This window comes from Pan troglodytes, chromosome 1 (genome assembly GCF_028858775.2).
Source record: "Pan troglodytes isolate AG18354 chromosome 1, NHGRI_mPanTro3-v2.0_pri, whole genome shotgun sequence".
Lineage (NCBI taxonomy): Eukaryota > Metazoa > Chordata > Mammalia > Primates > Hominidae > Pan > Pan troglodytes.
Window position 1 is genome coordinate 229,621,850 of NC_072398.2, and position 21,601 is coordinate 229,643,450.

The 21,601-nt window shown below is 50.8% G+C and overlaps 1 protein-coding gene across 16 annotated transcripts in view; it reads left to right on the top strand.

The window, feature by feature from the left end:
• Positions 1–21,601, top strand: part of MORN1 (MORN repeat containing 1) — a 74,774-nt gene that overhangs the window by 18,126 nt on the left and 35,047 nt on the right. For 14 of the 16 annotated variants that reach the window (XM_016952519.4, XM_016952530.4, XM_016952532.4 and 11 more), the window contains 3 exons: positions 1,165–1,275; positions 15,052–15,175; positions 16,170–16,336. In XM_016952519.4, coding sequence (XP_016808008.2) covers positions 1,165–1,275; positions 15,052–15,175; positions 16,170–16,336 — 402 coding nt within the window. Of the gene's footprint in view, positions 1–1,164; positions 1,276–15,051; positions 15,176–16,169; positions 16,337–18,532; positions 20,783–21,601 lie in introns of those variants that run through there. The other 2 variants (XM_016952548.4, XM_016952541.4) reach the window with 2 other exon arrangements.

Here is a 21,601-nt window from a genome sequence, read left to right on the forward strand (position 1 = left end):
TCGTGGAGGCTGAGATCTTAGGGAAGGCAGGAGTGGCCAGGTGCCTGGGGAGCACTGAGAGGTGGGTCCCAGCACCCGCACGCACACAGTGCACCCTGCAGGGGATCCTGGGATGGAGGCCGAGCCTGGGTCCCGGCCCAGATGCTTCTCCCTCAGGTGGAGTCTCCGTGAGGGGCCCCTGGATCCTCAGCAGAGCCCTCCAGGAGTGTCTTGGTGACCTCACCTCAAGGGAAAGAATCCAGATCCCAGCCCCTCCTCCCAAAAAAGTCTCTTGGCCCTTGTTGAAATTTCTAGGTGGGAAAAATGGGGCAAGAGGTGCAGGACACAGCCTGGCTTCACCCCGAGGAGTGTCTCCCTCTGAGCCAAGGTGGGTTCTGGCTTTGCCCCCAGAACACAGCAGGAGCTCCCGCAGGGGCCAGAGCTTCAGGCCTTTCCCCAGCCCCACCATTACCATGAAGTCCGGGGCACCCGCCACCCTGTGTACCCAGCGTCACCTGTGCTGCCTTTTGAGGCAGCCTCAGATCCCAGGTGTTCTCCCAGCATCTGCTTTTAAAGCCCCTCCATTGTGCTTTGCTGGAGGCCAATCCATAGGGGAGAGTCAGGGATGGCAGGTGGGGGCGGGGGCGGTGGGCAGCAGGACGCGGTGTGACGACACTGCCCACAGCGATGCCCTGCAGGCCCCGGTGGAGCAGGGGCGGCCCTGGCCGCCAGGAGGCACTGGCCAGCCGGTGGACCCACCCTTGCCAGGCCTTGCCCTAGTCCCAGGTCCAGCACCTCAGGGTGCTGACTCAGATGCAGTGAATGCAGGGCCTAAATCCCGACCAGCGGGAAGACGTGCGGGAACATTCCACGGGCAGGAAAACCCAACAGCCCCACACCGCCCACTTGTGTCTCTTGCATGCTCCGTGGCCCCGGTGGTCCACTTGGTTCGATTCCACAGTGCTCCAGGCCAGCAGAGCCGAGCCTCACGGTCTGAGCGCGGACGACTGCCCAGGTCGCTGCTCTGCAAGGTGGTTTGCGGAGGGTCAGCCCCCGCATGTGCTTGTGTTCCAGCTGCCACACTGGGCTCTGGTCGGTTCTTGGGGTGCCCACTGCTGACTCAGCCATGGGGTGGGTGGGGGACCATGCCAGTCACCGCTAAAGCCACACTCTGTCCTCTCCCAGAACAAGCTACGAGGATCGTGATCTTGGGTCCGGAGGTGATGGAAGTGGCCCAAGGGTCTCCCTTCTCGGTGAACGTTCAGCTGCTGCAGGACCACGGGGAAATTGCCAAGAGTAAGCATGTCCAGGGGCAGATGACCTAACATTTCCAAAAGAGAAACAGGCAGCAGGTTCTTAAGCAGTGAAGATGCGGACGAGATGCTGCATGTGGCTCCTGAGGCACAGCAGTGACTTCGTGCCCAGAGCCTGGCAGAGAGGTCGCAGGTGTGCCAGCTTCCCTGCCAGTCAGGGCAGCCTTGGGTGTGTGTGCAAGCATGTGTGCACATATTGTGTGATGTGCATGCTCGTGTATGTGTGTGCGTATGTGTGTATGCCTTGCACAGGTGTGCACAGGTCTGAATGTGTATACGTGTGGGGGGCACGCGTGCACGTGTGTCAGAGTGTCCTTCCTTTTTAGGAGGAATAGTCTTCCGTTCTAGTGAGGGGCTACTTTCTGCTTCCCCACTCATCCGCTGCTGGCCATCGCAGTTGTTTGCACCTTGGGCTGTTATGAATAGTGCTGCTGTGGACATGTGTATACAAGTTTTTGTGTGAATGTGTTTTCATTTCTCATGGGTATGCACCTATGAATGGAATTGCTGGATCACATGGTAGATTTATGTTTGAACTTTTTTTTTTTTTTTTTTTTTTTGAGATGGAGTTTCACTCTTGCTGCCCAGGCTGGAGTGCAGTGGTGCAATGTCGGCTCTCCGCAACCTCCGCCTCCCGCGTTCAAGCGATTCTGCCTTGGCCTCCTGAGTAGCTGGGATTACAGGCATGTGCCATCATGCCCCACTAATTTTGTATTTTGAGTAGAGATGGGGTTTCGCCATGTTGGTCAGGCTGGTCTCGAACTCCCGACCTCAGGTGATCAGCCCGCCTCAGCCTCCCAAAGTGCTGGGATTACAGGCGTGAGCCACCGCGCCTGGCCTAAACTTTTAAAGAAACTGCTAAACTGTTTTTCCAAAATTGCTGCAGCATTTTACAGTCCCGCCAATAATGCATGAAGGTTCAGATTTCTCTGCGTCTTCCCAACACTTGGAATTGTGTCTTTTTGTAATAGCTGCCCTGTGGGTGTGAAGTGATAGCTCCTCGTGATTTTGATTCGCATTTCCCTAACGAGTGATGACGATGAGTGGCTCTCGCTGTGTTGATTGGGTATTTGTTTATCTTCTTTGGAGAAATGTCTATTCAAATATTGTACCCATTTTTTAAAAATTGGACTGTCAGTCAGGCACAGTGGCTCACACCTAAAATCCCAGCACTTCGGAAGGCTGAGGTGCGAGGATCACTAGAGCCCAGGAGATCTTTCTTTTTGTTGTTGTTGTTGTTGTTGTAGTTTTGAGACAGAGTCTCGCTGTGTCACCCGGGCTGGAGTGCGGTGGCATGATCTCGGCTCACTGCAAGCTCCGCCTCCCAGGTTCAAGCGATTCTTCTGCCTCAGCCTCCTGAGTAGCTGGGACTACAGGCGCCCACCACCACGCCCAGCTAATTTCTTGTATTTTTTTTTAGTAGAGACGGGGTTTCACCATGTTGGCCAGGATGGTCTCGATCTCCTGACCTCGTGATCCGCCCGCCTTGGCCTCCCAAAGTGCTGGGATTACAGGCGTGAGCCACCATGCCCGGCCACGTCCAGGAGATCAAGACCAGCCTGGGCAATATAGTGAGACCCCATCCCTAAAAAAAAAAACCAAAATTGTTTTTAATTAGCTGGTCATGGTAGTGCATGTGTGTGGTCCCAGCTACTCGGAAGGCTGAAATTGGGAGAGTCCCTTGAGCCCAGCAGGTTGAGGCTACAGTGAGCCCCGTGACTGCACCACTACACTCTAGCCTGGGTGACAGAGGGAGACCCTGTCTCATTAAAAAAAAAAAAGAAGAAGAAAAAAAACGAAAAAAAGGTTTTCTTCTTATTTTTAGCTATAGAGTTCTTTACCTATTGTGGATATAAGTCCTTTATCAGATATGTCTTGTAAATGCTTTCCGTCCACCTATGGCTTATCTTTCCATTTGCCTAATGCTATCTTTGGAACAGCAGAAGTTTTTCATTTTGCTGAAGTCCAGTTTGTCCATTTTTTCTTTTATGGAACATAGTTTTGGTACCGTATTTAAGAATTCTTTGCCTAACCCAAGTTTCACAAAGATTTTTTCGTATCCCTCCAGAACTCTTATAGTTCTAGCTCTTACATTTAGGCCTGGGATCCAGTGTGAGTTATTTTTTATGGAAAAGATAAAGTTCTAAATTCATCTTTTCTTCATGGGGATGTTCAATCATCCCAGCATCATTTGTTGAGAACACTGTCCTTTTGCCGTTGAGTTGCCCTGGCACCTTGGTTGAAAATCAGTCAGCCCTAAGAGTCAGAGTTGATGCCTGGACCCCCGGTCTGCTCCACTGATCTGTCTATCCTGATTTATCCTCAGTCTATGCCAGGACCACACTATCTGGATTCTTGTTGCTTTTAGCACGTTTTCCAATTGGAGAGTCCTCCAGTTTTGTTTTTCCTTTTCAAAATGATCTTGACTCTGCTGGGACCTTTACATTTCTGTATAAAATTTTAAGATCAGTTTGCCAACTTCTGCAACAACAACAAAAGAAGGCTGCTGGAATGTTGATGGAGGTGCGTTGAACCCCTCTGGAGAGAATGGCCAGATGAAATCTTACCAACACTGAGGCCTCCAGCTCATGAACACAGAAGCATATCTCCATTTAGGTAGAGTTCTTACTTTATCGCCAGTGTCTTGTTCCTTTCAGCACACATCTTGCACTTCTTTGTGAAAGCTATTAATACATAATGTTATTTATTAGATATTGAATTATAATTATTTTATTAATTATTTCTAAATGCTGATAAATTTGTTTATTCTTTTTATGCCATCATGAGTAGAATTTTCTTAACTTCATTTCAGAGGTTGCCGTAGACTCAATTGATTTTTACATATTGACCTCATTTCCTTTGACTTGCTTTACTCATTTATTAGTTCTACTAGTTTTTTAGAGGATTCCTTAAGATTTTCTCTATATACGATCATATTGTTTATAAATAAATACAGTTTTACTTCTTCCTTTTCAGTCTGAACATGAAAAGCTGCAAGGTTTTTACATTACCTCCAGCAATGAAAGAGGGTTCCAATGGCTTTACACCCTCCTCAGTACTTGCTATTGTCTGTCTTTTTTTTTTTTTTTTTTTTTTTCCTGAGACTGAGTTTTGCTCTGTCATCCAGGCTAGAGTGCAGTGGCTCGATCTCGGCTCACTGCAAGCTCCACCTCCTGGTTTCACACCATTCTCCTGCCTCAGCCTCCTGAGTAGCTGAGACTACAGGCGCCCGCCACCATGCCCGGCTAATTTTTTTGTATTTTTTTAGTTCAGACGGGGTTTCACCCTGCTAGCCAGGATGATCTCAATCTCCCGACTTCTTGATCCACCGCCCTCGGCCTCCCAAAGTGCTGGGATTACAGGCATCAGCCACTGCCCCCAGCCTTTTTTTTTTTTTTTGAGACTGGGTCTTGCTTTATTGTCCAGGCTGGAGTGCAGTGGTGCAATCTCAGCTCACTGCAACCTCTGCCTCCCGGGCTCAAGCGATTCTCCTGCCTCAGCCTCCCAAGTAGCTGGGACTACAGGCACCCACCACCACGCCCAGCTAATTTTTATATTTTTAGTAGAGACAGGGTTTCACCATGTTGGCCAGAATGGTCTCCATCTTCTGACCTTGTGATCCGCCCGCCTCAGCCTCCCAAAGTGCTGGGATTACAAGCATGAGCCACCTTGCTGGCCTGTCTGTCTTTTGGATGTAGCCATCTTTGTGGATGTGAAGTGGTGCCTTCTTGTGGTTTTGATTTACATTTCTCTAAAAGCTAATGATGTTGAGCATCTTTTTGTGTGCTATGGGCCATTTGTAGATCTTAGTTGGAGAAATGGAGATAAGAGGCAGAACTTGACTCCAGAAGTGGGGCTCAGACACAAGACCAAATTGAGGACTAGATAAAACAGGGCCAGGGAGGAAGCAGCCTTCCATAAGACACGCCCACCAACGCATCATGCCAGTTTACCATCACCATGGCAACACCTGGGAGTTACCACCCCTTTCCATGGCAATGGCCTGATGACCCAAAAGTTACTGCCGCTTCCCTAGAAATGTCCACATAAACCACCCCTTGATCTGCACGCAGTTAAAAGTGGGTATAAATATGACTGCGACACTGCCCTGAGCTGCTGCTTTCTGCCTGGGGGGCAGCCCCGCTCTGCAGGAGCTGTAGCCCTGCCGCTTCCATACCTCCCACTCACCCTTAAATCCTTCCCTGGCCAAAGCCAAGAACCCTCACAGGCTAAGCCCTGCTGTGGAGCTCACCTGCATCAAAATGTCTTAAGAGTTCTTGACATATTCTAGACACAAGCCCCTTATCAGATATCTAATTGGCAGATACGTTTTTCCATTTTGTGGGCAGTCTGACAGTTTCTTGATGGTGTCCTTTGAAACACAAAAGTTTTAAGTTTCGATGAAGCCCAATTCTCTATTTTTCTCTTTGTTGCTTTTGATGTCATATCTACGAAGACTTTGCTTAGTCCGAAGTCATGGAGATTTACTCCTGTGTTTTCTTTTAAGAATTTTATATTTTTAGGCCAGGCACGGTGGCTCACGCCTGTAATCCCAGCACTTTGAGAGGCCAAGGCAGGCGGATCACCTGAGGTCAGGAGTTCAAGACCAGCCTGGCCAACGTGGCAAAACCCTGTCACTACTAAAAAATACAAAAACTAGCTGGGCATAGTGGCAGGTGCCTGTAGTCCCAGCTACTTGAGAGGCTGAGGCAGGGAGAATTTCTTGAACCCAGGAGGCAGACAGAGGTTGCAGTGAGCCGAGATCATGCCACTGCACCCCAGAGCAAGACTCCATCTCAAAAAAAAATTATATATTTTTAGCTCTTACATTTAGGACTGTGAACCGTTCGGTATTAATCTTTTTGTTTGGTGTAAGGAAGGGGTCCAACTGCTGTATATTCTTTTGAATGTGGATATCTATTTGTCCTAAGATCACTTGTTAAAAAGAGTATTCTTTCCCCAATTATCTTTTTGTTTGTTTTTGTAATTTTTTTTTTGTAGAGACAGAATCTCACTATGTTGCCCAGGCTGGTCTCAAACTCCCAGGCTCAAGCGATCCTCCCACCTCAGCCTCCCAAAATACTGGGATCACAGGCATAAGCCACCAAGCCTGGCCTTTTTTCTTTTTCTTTTTTTTTTTTTAATAGAGCAATGAATTATCTTGTCCTTCAGTTTGCTAAAGTTTTGTTGGGAATTTCTGCATCCCTGTTCGTGAAGGATATTGGCATGAAATTTTCTTTTCTTGTAATGTCTTTGTCTAGTTTTGCTATCAAGGTAATGCTGTCCTCATAGAATGAGTGAATTGGGAAAAATTCTCTCTTCAATTTTCGGGAAGAGTTTGTGTGCACTTGAGAAGAATGTGAATTTTGTTGTGTACAATATTTTATAAATCAGGTCAATTTTGTTGATATTATTGTTTTTCTATGTATTTTTCTATGTGTTTTTCTATATGTTTTTCTGTGTATTTTGTTGATGTTATTGATATTCTGTGGATGTATGTATACTATGTCCTTGCTGATTTTCTGTCTGCTTGTTTTATCAGTTATTGAGAGTAGCATATTGAAATATCTGACTATGATAGATTTGCCTTGCTGGGTGCAGTGCCTCATACCTGTCATCCCAGCATTTTGAGAGGCTGAGGCGAGCACATCACTTGAAATCAGGAGTTTGAGACCAGCCTGGCCAACATGGTGAAGCCCCATCTCTACTAAAATCTCTACTAAAAATACAAAAATTAGCCAGGCATGGTGGTTCACACCTGTAATCCCAGCTACTTGGGAGGCTGAGGCAGGAGAATTGCTTGAACCTGGGAGGCGGAGGTTGCAGTGAGCTGAGATCGCACCACTGTACTACAGCCTGGGTGACAGAGCAAGATCCTGTCTCAAAACAAGCAAACAAACAAACAAAAGATGTGCCTATTTCTGCTTTTATTTGTTTTTTTTTAATTTTATTATTATTATACTTAAAGTTTTAGGTACATGTGCACAATGTGCAGGTTAGTTACATATGTATACATGTGCCATGCTGGTGTGCTGCACCCATTAACTCGTCATTTAGCATTAGGTATATCTCCTAATGCTATCCCTCCCCCCTCCCCCCACCCCACAACAGTCCCCAGAGTGTGATGTTCCCCTTCCTGTGTCCATGTGTTCTCATTGTTCAATTCTCACCTATGAGTGAGAATATGCGGTGTTTGGTTTTTTGTTCTTGCGATAGTTTACTGAGAATGATGGTTTCCAATTTCATCCATGTCCCTACAAAGGACGTGAACTCATCATTTTTTATGGCTGCATAGTATTCCATGGTGTATATGTGCCACATTTTCTTAATCCAGTCTATCATTGTTGGATATTTGGGTTGGTTCCAAGTCTTTGCTATTGTGAATAGTGCTGCAATAAACATACATGTGCATGTGTCTTTATAGCAGCACGATTTATAGTCCTTTGGGTATATACCCAGTAATGGGATGGCTGGGTCAAATGGGATTTCTAGTTCTAGATCCCTGAGGAGTCACCACACTGACTTCCACAATGGTTGAACTAGTTTACAGTCCCACCAACAGTGTAAAAGTGTTCCTATTTCTCCACATCCTCTCCAGCACCTGTTGTTTCCTGACTTTTTAATGATTGCCATTCTAACTGGTTTGAGATGGTATCTCATTGTGGTTTTGATTTGCATTTCTCTGATAGCCAGTGATGGTAAGCATTTCTTCATGTGTTTTTTGGCTGCCTAAGACAAACCCACAGCCAATATCATACTGAATGGGCAAAAACTGGAAGCATTCCCTTTGAAAACTGGCACAAGACAGGGATGCCCTCTCTCACCACTCCTATTCAACATAGTGTTGGAAGTTCTGGCCAGGGCAATCAGGCAGGAGAAGGAAATAAAGGGTATTCAATTAGGGAAAGAGGAAGTCAAATTGTCCCTGTTTGCAGATGACATGATTGTATATCTAGAAAACCCCATTGTCTCAGCCCAAAATCTCCTTAAGCTGATAAGCAACTTCAGCAAAGTCTCAGGATACAAAATCAATGTACAAAAATCACAAGCATTCTTATACACCAATAACAGACAAACAGAGAGCCAAATCATGAGTGAACTCCCATTCACAATTGCTTCAAAGAGAATAAAATACCTAGGAATCCAACTTACAAGGGACGTGAAGGACCTCTTCAAGGAGAACTACAAACCACTGCTGAATGAAGTAAAAGAGGATACAAACAAATGGAAGAACATTCCATGCTCATGGGTAGGAAGAATCAATATCGTGAAAATGACCATACTGCCCAAGGTAATTTATAGATTCAATGCCATCCCCATCAAGCTACCAATGACTTTCTTCACAGAATTGGAAAAAACCACTTTAAAGTTCATATGGCACCAAAAAAGAGCCCGCATCGCCAAGTCAATCTTAAGCCGAAAGAACAAAGCTGGAGGCATCACGCTACCTGACTTCAAACTATACTACAAGGCTACAGTAACCAAAACAGCATGGTACTGATACCAAAACAGAGCTATAGATCAATGGAACAGAACAGAGCCCTCAGAAATAATGCCGCATATCTACAACTATCTGATCTTTGACAAACCTGAGAAAAACAAGCAATGGGGAAAGGATTCCCTATTTAATAAATGGTGCTGGGAAAACTGGGTAGCCATATGTAGAAAGCTGAAACTGGATCCCTTCCTTACACCTTATACAAAAATTAATTCAAGATGGATTAAAGACTTAAACATTAGACCTAAAACCATAAAAACCCTAGAAGAAAACCTAGGCATTACCATTCAGGACTTAGGCATGGGCAAGGACTTCATGTCTAAAACACCAAAAGCAATGGCAACAAAAGCCAAAATTGACAAATGGGATCTAATTAAACTAAAGAGCTTCTGCACAGCAAAAGAGACTACCATCAGAGTGAACAGGCAACCTACAAAATGGGAGAAAATTTTCGCAACCTACTCATCTGACAAAGGGCTAATATCCAGAATCTACAATGAACTCAAACAAATTTACAAGAAAAAAACAAACAACCCCATCAAAAAGTGGGTGAAGGACATGAACAGACACTTCTCAAAAGAAGACATTTATGCAGCCAAAAAACACATGAAAAAATGTTCTGCTTTTATTTCTTTCAATTTTTGGTTCATGTATTTTGGGGCTCTGTTATTGGGGGCATACACATTTAGGATTTTTATGTAGTTTAATCAATTGATCCCTTATCACTGTGAAATTACTTTCTTTATCCCTAGTAACTGTCCTTACTCTTACATCTACTTTCTGTGATATTAATATGGTCACTTTTTATTTGTTTTGACTAGCATTAGCATGGTGTAGCTCTATCCATCCTTTTACTTTTAACCTGCCTATGTTTTTAAAGTGTACTTTTTGTAGGCAGCATATCGTCGTCTTGCTTTTTATCCAATCTAACAATCTCTGCCTTTTAACTGAACTGTTTATACCATTCACATTTAATACGGTTATTGACACAGTAGGATTAAATTTACCACTTTACTATTTTTTAATTTGCCCCAGCTGTTTGTTTCCCCTCTATATTTATTTTTATCTTTTTTGAATTGGGCATTTTTTATGATTCCATTTTATTGTCTCTGATTATATATATATATTTTTTTTCTAACTTTTTTTTTTTGAGACAAGTTCTCACTCTGTCACCCAGGCTGAAGTACAGTAGTGAAATCATAGCTCACTGCAGCCTTGACCTCCTGGGCTCAAGTAATCCTCCTGCCTCAGCCTCCTGAGTAGCTGGGACTATAGGTGCATACCACCATGCCTGGTTAATTTTTTAAAATTTTTTTTTTCTTTTAGAGATGAGGTCTCACTCTGTTGCCCAGGCTGCTCTTTAACTCCTGGTCTCAAGCAATCTGCCCACCTGGGCCTCCCAAAGTGCTGGGATTACAGGTGTGAGCCACCACGCCTGGCCCTCTGTTAATGTATTAATTTTAACTCTTTGTTTTGTTATTTGAGGGATTACTTTAGGGTTTTACAACTCATTAAGTAAAAGGGGATCATCATAAGTGTATTGGAGGAGGAAGGGTTGGTCTTGCTGTGTCAGGGGTAGCGGAGGTACATCTTGACTTACCACAGTTTCTTTCTTTCTTTTTTTATTGTATTCTTTACTCCTGGCAAGCTGTGACACAGTTATTTTCAAGAGATGTAATATACTACTTCACACGTAAGAACTGTACAATTGTATACCTTTTTTGCCAGTCCCAATTTTTATGCAGTTGTTTTCATACATTTTATGTTCATATATGTAATAAAATTAATAATATGTTGTTATTTTTATTTAAATGACCACTTAGGTTTTAATGTGTACTTAATAAACAGTAAGCAGTCTCTTCTGTTGACCCACATTGCTGTGGCTTCTGGTTCTTCTCGCTTCTTCCTGTGGGTCCATATTTCCATCTGCTCTCATTTTCCTCTGCCTGAAGGACTTAATCTTTAACATTTCTTGTAGTACAGGTTTGCTAGTGATGAATTCTTTCCGCTTTTGTATGTCTGGAAACATCTTGATTTTAGTTTTTTTTTTGAGATGGAGTTCTGCTCTGTCACCCAGGCTGGAGTGCAATGGCGCGATCTCGGCTCACTGCAACCTCTGCCTCCCAGGTTCAAGCAATTCTCCTGCCTCAGCCTCCCGAGTAGCTGGGATTACAGGCGCCCGCCACCATGCCCAGCTAATTTTTTTTGGATTTTTAGTAGAGACAGGGTTTTGCCATGTAGGCCAGGTTGGTCTCAAACTCCTGACCTCAGGTGTTTTCATTAAATTTGGAAAATTTTCAACCGTTATTTCTTCCAGTAATTTTTCTGGCACAGCTTCTCCCATGTGTTACCCATGATTGGGCTACTTGAGGTTGTCCCACTGTTTGCTGGTTCCCTTCCTTTCTTCCTTCTGTTTTTTCTTTTTAACTCTTTTTTTCCCTCGATGGTTCACTTGGGATGGCTTCTATAGCTGTACAGTTGACCCTTGAACAAAAACAGGTTTGAACTGTGGGATCCACTCATACACAGGTTTTCCTCTGCCTCGGCCACCCCAAAAACAGCAAGACCAACCCCTCTTCTTCCTCCTCCTCCTCAGTGTATTCAATGTGAAGACAACAAGGATGATCTTTGTGATAATCCACTTCCACTTAATGAATAGTAAATATGTTTTTTGTTTTTTATTTTGAGTTGTCTCGCTCTGTCGCCCAGGCTGGAGTGCAGTGGCATGATCAGAGCTCATTGCAACCTCCACCTCCCGGGTTCAAGTGATTCTCCTGCCTCAGCCTCCCGCGTAGCTGGGACTACAGGCGCACGCCACCACGCCCAGCTGATATTTGTATTTTTAGTAGAGACGGGGTTTCACCATATTGGCCAGGGCGGTCTCAAACTCCTGACCTCGTGATCCGCCTGCCCCAGCCTCCCAAGGTGCTGGGATTACAGGCGTGAGCCACTGCGCCCAGACTTGTTTTCTTTTACTATGATTTTCTTAATAACATTTTCTTTTTTCTAGCTTACTTTATTATAAGAATACAGTGTTTAATAGATATAACATACACACTATGTGTTAATCAACAGTTTCTGTTATCAGTAAGGCTTCTGGTCAACGGTGTGCTATTAAAGTTGTGGGGAGTCGGAATTGACATGTGGATGTTCAGCCGCATATGGAGGGTCAGCGGCCCTCATCCGCATGTTGGCCAGGGGGCAACTGCATTTCCAGGTTCATCAATCTTTTCTTCTGCAATGTTTAACCTGTTGTGAATCACATCCAGCATATTTTTTATCTCATACATTACAATTTTCATCTCCAGAAGTTTGACTTCGTTCTTTTTTCTTATTTATTTATTCATTTATTTATTTATTTATTTATTTATTTATTTTTTGAGACAGAGTCTCGCTCTGTCTCCTAGGCTGGAGTGCAGTAGTACAATCTCGGCTCACTGCAACCTCCACCTCCCAGGTTCAAATGATTCTCCTGCCTCAGCCTCCCAAGTAGCTGGGATGACAGACACATGCCACCACACCCAGCTAATTTTTTGTATTTTTAGTAGAGATGGGGTTTTGACATGTTGGCCAGGCTGGTCTCAAACTCCTAACCTCAGGTGATCTGCCAACCTTGGCCTCCCAAAGTGCTGGGATTATGGGTGTGAGCCACTGCGCCCAGCTCTTTGTTCTTGTTTATATCTTCTGTGTGTCTATTTAACTTTGGAACATGGAATACAGTTATGATCACCATGCTCGAATGTCCTCTACTGCTGATTCTCACATCCGTGTCAGTTTTGGACCGGCTTCAGTAGATGGATTTTTCTCCTTGTTATGGGCCATACTTTCCTGCATTCTTTGCATGCCTCATAATCTTTGATTGGATGCCAGACATTGTAAATTTTACCTTGTTCGGTGTTGGATATTTTTGTATTCCTATAAATATTCTTGAGCTTTGTTCTGGGGCACAGTTCAGTGACTTGGAGACAGTTTAATCCTCTTGGGTCTTGCTTTTATGATTTGTTAGACAGGTCTGCTGGAGACCTGTCTGCCTCACACCAATGGTTCCCCATGACTGTGGCAAGACCCTTCTGAAAGCTTGCCCCCGCTTCCTGTGACCCCTGAGTTTTTCCAGCCTGGCTGATGAGAACAGGCACCATGCCCAGTCCTGTGTGAGGCCCAGGTCCTGGTCCCTCTTAATTCTTCAGATGGTTCTTCCCCAGCCTCGTGGAGTTTTGTCCCGGGTGTGCTGAATGGTGCTCTGCTGAATACTCCAGGGCCTCCTGCGGGCTGCAGGGTCCTCCCTCTACTCAGGGTCCTCCCTCTACTTGGGGTCCTCTCTCTCCTCTTCGCTGCTCTGCCCTTTGAATTTTAAAACTCTGACTGTGTGCCTTGTTCCCCAGATTCTCTGCTCATTTTCCTCAACTAAGGAGTTTGTTGGGCTCTGCCTCAGTTTCCCCCTCTGCAGCTCATCCTGCACGTTCTTTTAAGGCAGCAGCCAGGGCAATTATAGAGTCCACGCCGTTTGTTTCCTTCTTTCAAGGATCTGTCCTGAGTTGCCTGGTGTCCGGGATCCTGATATCAATTTCATTGCACTTTGTCGGCTTTCTTGGTTGTTGGAACCAGGGGTGTCAATAGATCCCAGTTACTCCATCCCCATACAGATGTCCAGCAGGCTACGCTAGTGTTTTTACATTTGACATCTTTGCTTTCCCAGTCGTGTCTCCTTTGCCAGATCTTAGTAAGATGAGAGGCTGGGTTCCTGTTAACCTGTCCTCCATAGGACCTTGACCTCAGGGTCCGCATGACCAGGCCCTGGACCTGTGCCTGGTGCCAGGGGTGCAGGGCATGATACATCATCCGTGATGATTGGGGGTAGCCCCAGGCTCTGAGGCGACCCCTCCACAGCCACCCCAAGTGGGAGCCTGCCTGGGCCCTGCTTTGTCCGAATGGCCCATGTTTGCTGAAGTCCAGTCACTTCCCACTTGGGAGCCCGTCCCAAAGCTCGGCATCCACTCTGGGGCACCGGACTGGTCTCCTTCCTCTTCTTCTTTTGTTTCCCTTTTTTTTTTTTTTTTTGAGACGGAGTCTCTCTCTGTCACCCTGGCTGGAGTGCAGTGGCATGATCCTGGCTCACTGCAGCTTGCGCCTCCTGGGTTCAAGCGATTCTCTTGCCTCAACCTCCCAAGGAGCTGGGATGATTACAGGTGCTGCCACCACACTTGACTACTTTTTGTATTTTTAGTAGAGATGGGGTTTCGCCATGTTGGCCAGGCTGGTCTCAAACTCCTGACCTCAGGAGATCCACCCGCCTCGGCCTCCCAAAGTGCTGGGATGACAGGGGTGAGCCACCACATCTGGCCTCCTTCCTCTTCCTCTTTGCTCCTCTCGGCACAGCCATCTTGCCTCCACCCACGGTGCCCAAGCCACTCCTCCCTGCTATCCAGCACTCCCACGTGGGGTCTTCTGGGTGTGGCTGAACACCCAGCTCTGCCACCTCCACCTGCCCAGCAGGGCCCAGAGCATCTTCACTCAGCAACTCAGAGGGACAGTGGTGTCCACTCCTTGGGCACAGTCCTCTGGGGGCCACCTGCAGCCTGAGGTTCCCAGGAGCAATGGGGTACAGGATGGAGCAGCTGACTCAGCAGACACTTGGTGGGCACTGGCTATGTGCCAGGCCCTGTGCTGGGTACCTTAGTGGAGGGGGGAGCCCATCCCCCCAGGTCAAGGTGGGAGATGGGCGCGGAGAGCCTGCTATCTGCCAGGGTGATGAGGACCACCATGGAGGCCCCAGGAGCTTGTGAGTGCCAGTGCCACCCCACGCCCCTGACCAGCCCAGGGCCTGGGTGTGCCTGAGGTGAACCCGAGGCTGGTCAGCAAGGAGATGCCTTCCCATAGTGTGCCAGCCCCAGGCTAGGGCAGGGGTGGAGCCAGGGGTCCCCGAGGCCTAGAGCTGGAGATTGAGGATCCAGGACCTGAGGCGAGGGGTACAGGGGTACAGGGGTATTGGGGTGAGTGTGGCCAGCACCAGAGATCCCAGGGCTGGGAAACTTCTGCAGGGCATGGGAGAGGAGCAGAGAGGCCACGAAGGGCAAGCCGGGGTCCTCAGCCCACCAGGGTCACAGCCACTGGCAAATGTGGCCCCGCTGAGTTATAAACACAGCGTCCCAGAAGCCTGCCCCGGGCCCCTGCCCGCAGGCGGAGTCTTGGTGAGCCCTGTGCCCGCGCACCCCGCTCCTGGGTGCCTGTGAGTGTTCACTGCCTGCTCCTCTCTCCTGGAAGGCGAGAGCGGCCGGGTCCTGCAGATCTCAGCGGGCGTCAGATACGTGCAGCTGTCGGCCTACTCTGAGGTCAACTTTTTCAAAGTGGACAGAGACAACCAAGAGACACTCATCCAGACCCCATTGTGAGTACGTGTGACACCAATGGGTTAGTTTTGAGTTTGTTTTGAGTTCATTTAGGTCACATTAATTCCTTGTCCTTTTTTCCCTAGAGACCTGGGCTAAGTCCTGGTTATGACAAATGAAATATTCGATGTCTGTTCTAAGGAAACAGCTCCCTTGAATTTCAGTACCTGACCCTCTGCTGTGGCCCCTCTTGCCTTCTGAGACCGCGAGCCCCTGGTCAGAGCCCCTAGTCTCCCCCGGCGCTCGGCCCCCAAGCCTCTGGGCCTGGGTCCGTGTCTGGAGTGGAGACATCAGGACTCCAGCCCTCGGGTGCTCCTGGGAGGAGGGTCGGCTGCAGAGATGCTCAGGCCTCTCTTGGTGCAGCCAGGAGGGGAATGGCCCTTACCAGCCAGGCCTAGTTGGGCGCCACTCCCCACGCACACATCACCAGGCCTCCCAGGAACACGCTGGACCAGGCCAGTGTGTGCACAAACCCACACGCAAACAGAGGCCTGAGCTGCAGGACTCCAGGCAGAGGCCTCACTCTAAGCCCCGCAACATGAAAATCCATGCATTTTACCATTCACAGTCAGAACTTAGCAGTGCCCCAGGCGACCAGACCTGAGTGTGACGTCACAGCTCTCACACTCCCTTTTCCCACCGGCCCTTCTCCTGAGTTAAGGACAGTCTGACATTTGGGGTAAACTTGGACCCACTGTGAAGTCAGAACGCACCCGAGAGGTGACGCTGCTGGAGTTGTCATAAATAATAACGGGGGCGGCAGGCAGCTCTTCCTTCAAGCCAAGACCTGCTGTCTTCTCCCTGGCGAGGTCCTTTTTCTCTCTGGGCCTCAACTGGCCCCATCCCAGCAGGAGACCTCCCAGAGAGGCTGAGTAGCGCTCCCTGGACTCAGTGTAGGCAAGTCCCAGGGTCCAGGGTGTGGGCCACGCAGTCTGCCTGCACCCTAGTTTGGTGTGGGGTGAGTAGAGCCAAGCTGCCCTCATTCCTTTGCAGTGGGTTCGAATGCATCCCTTATCCTGTGTCCAGCCCCGCAGCTGGGGTGCCGGGGCCCAGAGCTGCCAAGGGAGGTGCAGAAGCCGACGTGCCCCTGCCCAGGGGAGACCTGGAGCTGCATTTGGGTGCCCTCCATGGCCAGGAGGACACCCCTGGTGGCCTGCTTGGTAAGTGGAGCTCACAAACCAGTTGGGGGTGGGTGGGCCCAGGCCTAGCAGTCAAGGTGGGGGTGGGGTCATGGGGACCCAGAACCAGGCCAGAGCAGGAGCAAGCCGCACCCAGGGTCAGTCATCACCCATGGGTGAAAGGAGGCAGGGCCGGGCAGCCCACATCCCCAGACAAGCAGTCACGGGTGGCTGCGGAGGCTCAAGCCGATTGTTCGTCTGCCCTGAGCCTGGCAGGGGCTGCAGCCTCGTGGGGTCCTCAGGGCAGAGTTCCTGGGTCTACTTGGCTGAGGGCAGCAGACTCACCCAGGCCTCAAGGCCAGTGGCCAGCCTGGACACGGCCCCAGCCACTCCTGCCGCCCGGGAGCCCCCACAGCAGCCGCCGGCCATGGCTCTGGGGGCCGCGGCGCCGACTGCTCTCTCGAGGTCAGGGTTTCCCGCTGCTCCGCTTCTGCACGGGTTGCCTCACGTTTCTTCATGGAGATGAGGCCCAGGTGCTCCGGCAGAACCCCGCAGCCCCCAACTCTGCCCCCCAAGGCTGGGGCCAGTGAGAACTGCACTTCCATAGAATGTGCAGCCTAGACTTCACAGGGATCATTCCAGAGTTACTCATGGAGTTGAATCAAAGCTTAATCCCTCTGGTGCAGCAAGCAGTGCGCGTCAAACCCTCCCATGCAGTGAGCAGTGTGCATGTCAAACCCTCCTGTGCAGCGTGGTGTGTGCGTCAAACCGTCCCGTGCAGCGAGCAGTGTGCATGTCAAACCCTCCCGTGCAGCGTCGTGTGTGCGATTCAAACCCTCCCGCGCAGCACAGTGTGCGTCTCAGTGCCGGACTGAGGGAACAGTCTTGACAGCGTTGGGAGGCCCTGGGGTGCTGCCGGCCACCAGGTCTTTCTTGCCACAGCCCTGCACCCCAAGGCTCAGTAAATGGGGGTCGGGCATGGGGGTCCCCACTGGACAAATGCGTGGCACTTTGAGTTTGGGGGCCTTTGAAGAGGGCCCAGCTGACAGCTGAGGTTCCCGGCCCCCAAAGCTGGGATCTGAGCCTGAGGTGCTGCTTGGGGAGGACACAGGCCGCAGGTTCCTGGGTTGAGGAGCACAGGGCAGATCTGAGAGGCTGTGGTGAGCCCAGATCCACAACTTAGCAGGGGTGGGCTGTGCGCCACCACCTTCCACATGCAGATAAATGTCCCAGGTTTGACGAGACGTCCCTGGTCATCCCCAAATGCGCCTCATACGCCGGCCCTTGTCACCTGCCTTGGCCGATGCGAGCTCAATCCCTGCCATGTCCCTGCCCAGCCCTTCCCACCACATGCAGCCCCAAGTCCCCTGGAGGCCTCTCCCCAGGATTTGCACAGATGGCACCACCAGGCGGCCGTCGCGCCACCTCCCCAAGTGCCAAGGCCTCTCTACTCTAGACCTGAGCCCCACCTGCCGCCCCTGAGTCCTCACAGTCCCCCGACCCGGCTGCCGCACTGGGGTGATCCCCCAACTCCAACCCTCCAGGCCCCTGGGGCAAGCAGGCAGGGCCAGCCCCTTCCCAAGCCGGAGTCCGGTGAGCCTTGGCCCGGACCCCCCTTTCCTGTCCCTTAAGCCAGCCTAGCAGGCCCCAAAGCCTCCCTCACATCTTCCTGCCCAGGGTGTGCCTGTCCCAAGGGTGCCGCAGACCCCAGCCCGGCCAGCCACACTGCCTTGTGAGCTCAGCTCAGCTCTGGGCTCTCCTGCAGTGAGACAGGGCTGAGGGCTGAGGGGCGTGGTTGGCAGGCTGTGCCAGGGCCCTTTCTCCCGGGCACTGTGTGGCCTGTGACCCTCCTGGTCACTGTCTGCAGCAGTCCCTCTCAGCGGCCAGCACTCCTGGCCGGTCACTCGGCCCCGAGTTCTCCCTGAGGTTCCATGACTCACATGGCTGAAGTGGGAGAAAGTGGCAGCGGAATGGCCCTGGCCGCCCTGGGAAGAGCCTCTGCCACCAGGGCCACCTCTATGCCCATGCCCCTGGGAAGCCTCCACTACCAGGGCCACCTCCATGCCCGTGCCCCTGGGAAGAGCCTCCGCCACCAGGGCCACCTCCATGCCCGTGCCCCTGGGAAGAGCCTCCGCCACCAGGGCCACCTCCATGCCCGTGCCCCTGCCCCCAGAAACCTCACCCAGCTGGTGGCCAGAAGCCCCAGAGCCTCAGAGCCTCGGGGGTCTGTGCTTGCAGGGAGCTCACTCTTCTAGGATCAGACGAGTCTCCTTCCAGACAACAGCTGTGAGAGGACCAGCAAGCGCAGGCGTCATTCATCATATAAAAGAGCATGCAGGCATCCCAGGTGGGGCAGCAGGGCCCGGCGCCACTCCATGGGAGGCCAAGGCGGCCAAGCCTCAGGCCAACAGGCCCACGGGGGGCCCGGCCCGCGCCCCCTCGTCTGCCTTCACCTCAGTTGATAGAAGCAGTTCCACACCGCATAGGTGGAATAGCTCTCATATTTCTGCATAAAAATACTTACTGGGCGCCACGCCTTCTACTTGGAGAGATTTTCAGAGCCAAAGTCTCGATTGAAACCAGCCTCGTGCCTGCATCGCACCCTACCCCGCGCGGGCCCCCCGCGCCGGCCCCACTGCCTGAGTCTGGGGCGGATCCTACCTGGGGGCCTCCCCCGACTCTCACCCCGGCTCAGGCTGTTTCTGGCTTGACGATGATGTGAGTGTCCAGCCGTAAATTCTCCAGCACAAAAGATATTTCCCTTGGGAAACCTAGAGGAACGTGCTTTTGTTTTTGTAAGACCTGCTGGGGCTTGAACCACAGACATTTGGAGTTGGGTGCCGAGCTCTGCCTGGGCCTCACGGGTGCATCCGAGACCAACCCTGGGAGACTGGGCTGCTGCTTTCACTCTGATGTAAAGCTAAACCTCTCTGTGCCTCAGTTTCCTCATCCATAAAGGGAGGGCAACAGCAGCGTCCACCCCAAGGACGGATGACTGAGTGCACATGCTGGCCTCCACCCAGGCCTGTGCAGGGGGCGCCCCGGAGGAGAGGAGCGTGGCCTGGGGTCTGGTGCAGTCAAGTCCACACTGAGAAGAGGAGGGGGAGGCCAGGGTCAGGGAGGGGCACTCCCGTAGGCTTCTACTTTCTTTCTGTCACCCAGGCTGGAGTGCAGTGGCGTGATCTCGGCTCATCGCAGCCTCCACCTCCCGGGCTCAGGTGATCCTCCCACCTCAGCCTCCGGAGTAGCTGGAACCACAGGCACGAGCCACCGTGCCCGGCTAATATTTTGTATTTTTTTGTAGAGACAGGGCCTCGCCATGTTGCCCAGGCTGGTCTCAAACTCCTGAGCTCAAGCAATCCTCCCGCCTCAGCCTCCCAAAGTGCTGGGATTACAGGCTGCTTTTACTTTCCTTTTCTTAAAACTGTATAACCCCTCACGAGAAGGGGCTGGTTGGGCAGGTTTCCCCAGAGCACGGTCGGCAGGGTCCTTGCTTTGTCTGTCTCCTGTCTCAGCGACTGGGCCAAGGACCCAGCAGGACTAACCCTAACACCACGCCCGACTAATTTTTGTATTTTTAGTAGAGATGGGATTTTGCCATGTTGGCCAGGATGGTCTCGAACTCCTGACCTCACGTGATCTGCTCGCCTTGGCCCCTCAAAGTGCTGGGATCACAGGCGTGAGCCACCACGCCCGGCCTCTTTAGTCTTTATCTTCCCTTCTTTATGTAATCCATAATCCCATTTAGGACTGATTTATCGGGCTTGCTGCTTCCCAACCATGATCCATGAATTATTACCCTTCATTTCATGCAGGAGTTGACACAAACTTTTCTTCCCAATTCCCATCTCCCATTGAAAGTCTGCCCCCAACATGTGGCCTTCACAGCACCCTGGGACATGGTGGGGACATGTGGCCTCCCTGCCCTGGGACAGCAGGGTGCTGGGCAGAGGGCCTCACTCGGTACCTGGAGCCCTGCCAGGCCCCCACCACAGCCCTCGGGCCCCTAGGGGATCGGGGACTCCGGCCAGGAGCCCTGCAGAGGAAACAGAATCATTTCTAAGTTTCAGTTCCAGCCAGGACAGCATTCATCCCCAAGTAGGAGAAAACTAAAGAAATCATGGCTTCAGCAAGAGTATTCCTGGCTGGGAGGCCCAGAGGTGTCAGCCTCACTGTCAGGAACACAGCTCTGTCTACCTGGACCCACCAGCATCACCCCGAGGTCTGAGGCAGCTCCCGGAGCCCCTCCCTCAGTCAGCAACCCCTGCTCAGGCCTGGAAGGGTGTGCCAATTCCAGACAGGCTCAGGCCCAGCTGCACGGAGGCCCTAGAATCAAGCAAGACCTCACAACCAGCCAGCAGGGACGGGGGGCCGGCTTTAGCCATCATCCTGAAAGAAAACAAAAGGGTGGCGTTCTGAGGCTGTCCAGCGTGTCCAGGGAAAATACACTAGGAATCATTTCCTTGTAAGCATGAACTTCGCATTCTCAAAAAAACCAAACCAAAGTCCCTTGCTCACATTTGTCCCTGGCCCAGTCACAGCGCTGCCTGCTTGGCTCCCAGACAGGTGTCCTTCCCTCTGGCCAGACCCATGCAAAGAGGTGGGCCCCGTTGAAGCCTCTGGCCTGGCCTGCAGTGCGTCCTGGGACCGCAGGCAGCTGTGCTGGTCCCAGCCTCAAGTTTCCACCTCTGTGCTTACCTGGGAGAGGGCTGGGGGCCATGGGACGCAGGATGTCCCGTGAGACTCCTGCCCCGTGGCTGCAGAGACCGCACCTGCAGAAACCTGCCCGCCTGGCACCGACCGTGACACGCCCTCCAGCCACCAAGCAGGATCTCCCACCCAGACAGCCACTCACCTACAGGGCACAGACATCAGGCCAGAGAGCTTCAGGCCAGAAGATAATCCAACATGAGGCCTGAAAGAAACTTGGGCCAGAAAATCTCCAGGGTACCTGCCCGCCGAAGTCCCTTCCGAGGACTCTCCTGAGCCAGTGGCTGAGACACGCACATCCATGGTGGAAGCTCCAGGTCTGGGCAGCCCTCTCCCTGCAGTCACAGACTATGCCCACTAGGAACACCCACCTGGGACAAAGCCTGGCCACAGCCAGAGAGCAGGACGGCTCTCACCAAGCCCCTCGGGTGGCTCCCCGCCGCTGACCCTGTGCTGCATGGCACAGGCTTCCCCAACGCCCTGCCACATTTGGCTTCCTCCAAGCAGGCCATGTGCTTAGGATGAGATGTGGCTACTTTTAGCAAACAACACTAGAGTGGCTTCAGCCCAGCCACGGTGACTTCTCGCTCCCATAAG